The following is a 5000-nucleotide window of genomic DNA, read 5'->3' as shown; positions in this document are numbered from 1 at the left end:
GACACTCTCAGATAGAGACACTCTCAGATAGAGACACACACTCTCAGATAGAGACACACTCTCAGATAGAGACACTCTCAGATAGAGACAACACACTCTCAGATAGAGACAACACACTCTCAGATAGAGACACTCTCAGATAGAGACACTCTCAGATAGAGACACTCTCAGATAGAGACACTCTCAGATAGAGACACAAATAGAGACACTCAGATTGAGACACCGATAGAGACACTCAGATAGAGACACACAGATTGAGACACCGATAGAGACACTCAGATAGAGACACACAGATAGACACACAGATAGAGACACTCAGATTGAGACACAGATAGAGACACACAGATAGACACACAGATAGAGACACTCAGATAGAGACACAGATAGAGACCCACAGATAGAGCCACACAGATAGACACATACAGATAGAGACACACTCAGATAGAGACACAGATAGAGACACACAGATAGACACACAGATAGAGACCCACAGATAGAGCCACACAGATAGAGACACAGATAGAGACATTCAGATGGAGACACAGCTAGAGCCACACAGATAGAGACACACATATAGAGACACAGATAGAGACACAGATAGAGACACAGATAGAGACACTCATATAGAGACACACTCAGATAGAGACACACTCTCAGGTAGAGACACACTCTCAGATAGAGACACACTCTCAGATAGAGACACTCTCTCAGATAGAGACACACTCTCAGATAGAGACACACTCTCAGATAGAGACACACTCTCAGATAGAGACAACACACTCTCAGATAGAGACAACACACTCTCAGATAGAGACAACACACTCTCAGATAGAGACACACTCTCAGATAGAGACAACACTCTCAGATAGAGACACACTCTCAGATAGAGACACTCTCTCAGATAGAGACACACTCTCAGATAGAGACACACTCTCAGATAGAGACACACTCTCAGGTAGAGACACACTCTCAGATAGAGACACACTCTCAGATAGAGACACTCTCTCAGATAGAGACACACTCTCAGGTAGAGACACACTCTCAGATAGAGACACACTCTCAGATAGAGACACTCTCTCAGATAGAGACACACTCTCAGATAGAGACACACTCTCAGATAGAGACACACTCTCAGATAGAGACACTCTCTCAGATAGAGACACACTCTCAGATAGAGACACACTCTCAGATAGAGACAACACACTCTCAGATAGAGACACACACTCAGATAGAGACACACTCTCAGATAGAGACACACTCTCAGATAGAGACACACTCTCAGATAGAGACACTCTCAGATAGAGACACACTCTCAGATAGAGACACACTCTCAGATAGAGACACTCTCAGACAGAGACACTCTCAGATAGAGACACTCTCAGATAGAGACACACTCAGATAGAGACACACTCAGATAGAGACACACTCTCAGATAGAGACACACTCTCAGATAGAGACACTCTCAGATAGAGACACACTCTCAGATAGAGACACACTCTCAGATAGAGACAACACTCTCAGATAGAGACACACTCTCAGATAGAGACAACACTCTCAGATAGAGACACACTCTCAGATAGAGACAACACTCTCAGATAGAGACACACTCTCAGATAGAGACACACTCTCAGATAGAGACAACACTCTCAGATAGAGACACTCTCAGATAGAGACACACTCTCAGATAGAGACACTCTCAGACAGAGACACTCTCAGATAGAGACACTCTCAGATAGAGACACACTCAGATAGAGACACACTCTCAGATAGAGCACTCTCAGATAGAGACACACTCTCAGATAGAGACACACTCTCAGATAGAGACACACTCTCAGAGAGACACACTCTCAGATAGAGACACTCTCAGATAGAGACACACTCAGATAGAGACACACTCAGATAGAGACACTCTCAGATAGAGACACACTCAGATAGAGACACTCTCAGATAGAGACACACTCAGATAGAGACACACTCTCAGATAGAGACAACACACTCTCAGATAGAGACACACTCTCAGATAGAGACAACACACTCAGATAGAGACAACACTCTCAGATAGAGACACACTCTCAGATAGAGACAACACTCTCAGATAGAGACACACTCTCAGGTAGAGACACACTCTCAGATAGAGACACTCTCAGATAGAGACACACTCTCAGATAGAGACACACTCTCAGATAGAGACACACTCTCAGATAGAGACACACTCTCAGATAGAGACACACTCTCAGATAGAGACACTCTCAGATAGAGACACTCTCAGATAGAGACACACTCTCAGATAGAGACACACTCTCAGATAGAGACACACTCTCAGATAGAGACACTCTCAGATAGAGACACTCTCAGATAGAGACAACACTCTCAGATAGAGACACTCTCAGATAGAGACACACTCTCAGATAGAGACAACACACTCAGATAGAGACAACACTCTCAGATAGAGACACACTCTCAGGTAGAGACACACTCTCAGATAGAGACACTCTCAGATAGAGACACTCTCAGATAGAGACACACTCTCAGATAGAGACACTCTCAGATAGAGACACTCTCAGATAGAGACACACTCTCAGATAGAAACAACACACTCTCAGATAGAGACACACTCAGATAGAGACACACCCTCAGATAGAGACACAAATAGAGACACATATAGAGACACAGATAGAGACACTCAGATTGAGACACCGATAGAGACACTCAGATAGAGACACACAGATAGACACACAGATAGAGACACACTCTCAGATAGAGACACTCTCAGATAGAGACACACTCAGATAGAGACACTCTCAGATAGAGACACTCTCAGATAGAAACAACACACTCTCAGATAGAGACACACTCAGATAGACACACCCTCAGATAGAGACACACTCTCAGATAGAGACACTCTCAGATAGAGACACAAATAGAGACACATATAGAGACACAGATAGAGACACTCAGATTGAGACACCGATAGAGACACTCAGATAGAGACACACAGATAGACACACAGATAGAGACATTCAGATGGAGACACAGATAGAGACACACTCAGATAGAGACACACAGATAGACACACACAGATAGAGACACTCAGATAGAGACACTCAGATAGAGACACACAGATAGAGACACTCAGATAGAGACACTCAGATAGAGACACACAGATAGAAACACACAGATAGAGACACTCAGATAGAAACACACAAATCCTTTTGGGTTGCATCACTGCCTGTCCGTCCCTGTGTTACCTGGTTGTATGTTGTCTCTGATGATGGTGACGTGATCGTCTCGGTCGGGCCGCGTGTGTTCATGCCAGAACCCGATCACGTGACCCAACTCATGAACCACGATGCCAAACTTATCACAGTTCTTCCCTATCGATATCGCCTGAGGACCATTACCACGACGACCCACGTAGGAGCAACAGCTGGATAGAGAGGGACAAAGAGAGAAAGAGGGACAAAGACAGGGAGAGAGAGAGAGAGAGAGAGAGAGAGAGAGAGAGAGAGAGAGAGAGAGACAGAGAGAGACAGAGAGAAAGAGAGAGAGAGAGAGAGAGAGAGAGAGAGAGAGAGAGAGAAAGAGAGAGAGAGACAGAATCAGAGAGAGACAGAATCACAGCTGTCAGCTGCCTGGCTCTGAGGGGAAACACACACGCACACTCAACCTGATTCAAAACACACACTTACAGCAAACACACACACTCATTCTGACAGGACCATACACACACACGCACACACACACACCCACACCCACACACACACACACACGTGACTCATTTCAGGAAACTAGGCTTATGTCCAGCGTCTCTACTTCAGAGGCATTTGAACACATTTTTGCCAGAAACTTCTTCCGGAACACATTTCCCCTCCCTTAATAACAAACGTCTATGACGCGTGCTACATGGCAGACCAATCACAACTCATCTCTCTGCATGTCCAGCCCACTCATTATCTCAGCCAATCATGGCTAGCGGGAAGGTTGCTAACTTTTTCTGTGGCTAAACCAACTAGGCTCATAATTTAACCATTGTATTTGTATTTACAGACGGCATAGATGGTTGTCATTAAAGGCACATGAAAGGTCACATGTTCCAGAAAGCTCTTCTGCCAAAAAAAAACATATTTTGATTAAAAAAAACTAATTTTAGGTTCAAACAGCTGTCCTGTGAAGTCGTGACCCGCGACATACGCCTCGTTTCCTGAAACGAGTCACATTAATGTTTAAACGGATGGGATTATTGGTGTTAAAATACATTGGCTATTTTGGACCACCAGGCTGCTGATGTCATGTCGTTCTTTGTGTTTATACTTTTCATAAACGACAACGACAAGGTTGAAGTCGGACGACAATAGAATGTTGATGATGTTACTGCGACAACAGTCGAGAGGCGGAGAATTAACCAGCCTGTTTACTACACTACCGTACTCACTCTGTTTACTACACTACCGTACTCACTCTGTTTACTACACTACCGTACTCACTCTGTTTTAAACACTACCATACTCACTCTGTTTAGTACACTACAGTACTCACTCTGTTTACTACACTACCGTACTCACTCTGTTTACTACACTACCGTACTCACTCTGTTTAGTACACTACAGTACTCACTCTGTTTACTACACGACCGTACTGACTCTGTTTACTACACTACAGTACTCACTCTGTTTACTACACTACCGTACTCACTCTGTTTACTACACTACCGTACTCACTCTGTTTACTACACTACCGTACTCACTCTGTTTACTACACTACCGTACTCACTCTGTTTAAAACACTACCATACTCACTCTGTTTAGTACACTACAGTACTCACTCTGTTTACTACACTACCGTACTCACTCTGTTTACTACACTACCGTACTCACTCTGTTTAGTACACTACAGTACTCACTCTGTTTACTACACGACCGTACTCACTCTGTTTACTACACTACAGTACTCACTATGTTTAGTACACTACCGTACTCACTCTGTTTACTACACTACCGTAC

The 5000-nt window shown here is 44.0% G+C and overlaps 1 protein-coding gene across 1 annotated transcript in view; it reads right to left on the bottom strand.

Moving 5' to 3' along the window:
* LOC139419360 (dorsal-ventral patterning tolloid-like protein 1) overlaps positions 1 to 5000 on the bottom strand; it is a 79794-nt gene that overhangs the window by 56427 nt on the left and 18367 nt on the right. The window contains exon 6 of the mRNA XM_071169299.1: positions 3249 to 3427. Coding sequence (XP_071025400.1) covers positions 3249 to 3427 — 179 coding nt within the window. The remainder of the gene's footprint in view (positions 1 to 3248; positions 3428 to 5000) is intronic.

Source organism: Oncorhynchus clarkii, chromosome 10 (genome assembly GCF_045791955.1).
Source record: "Oncorhynchus clarkii lewisi isolate Uvic-CL-2024 chromosome 10, UVic_Ocla_1.0, whole genome shotgun sequence".
Lineage (NCBI taxonomy): Eukaryota > Metazoa > Chordata > Actinopteri > Salmoniformes > Salmonidae > Oncorhynchus > Oncorhynchus clarkii.
The sequence above is the reverse complement of the archived record's forward strand: the minus strand, read 5'-3'. Positions and strand labels throughout refer to the sequence as shown.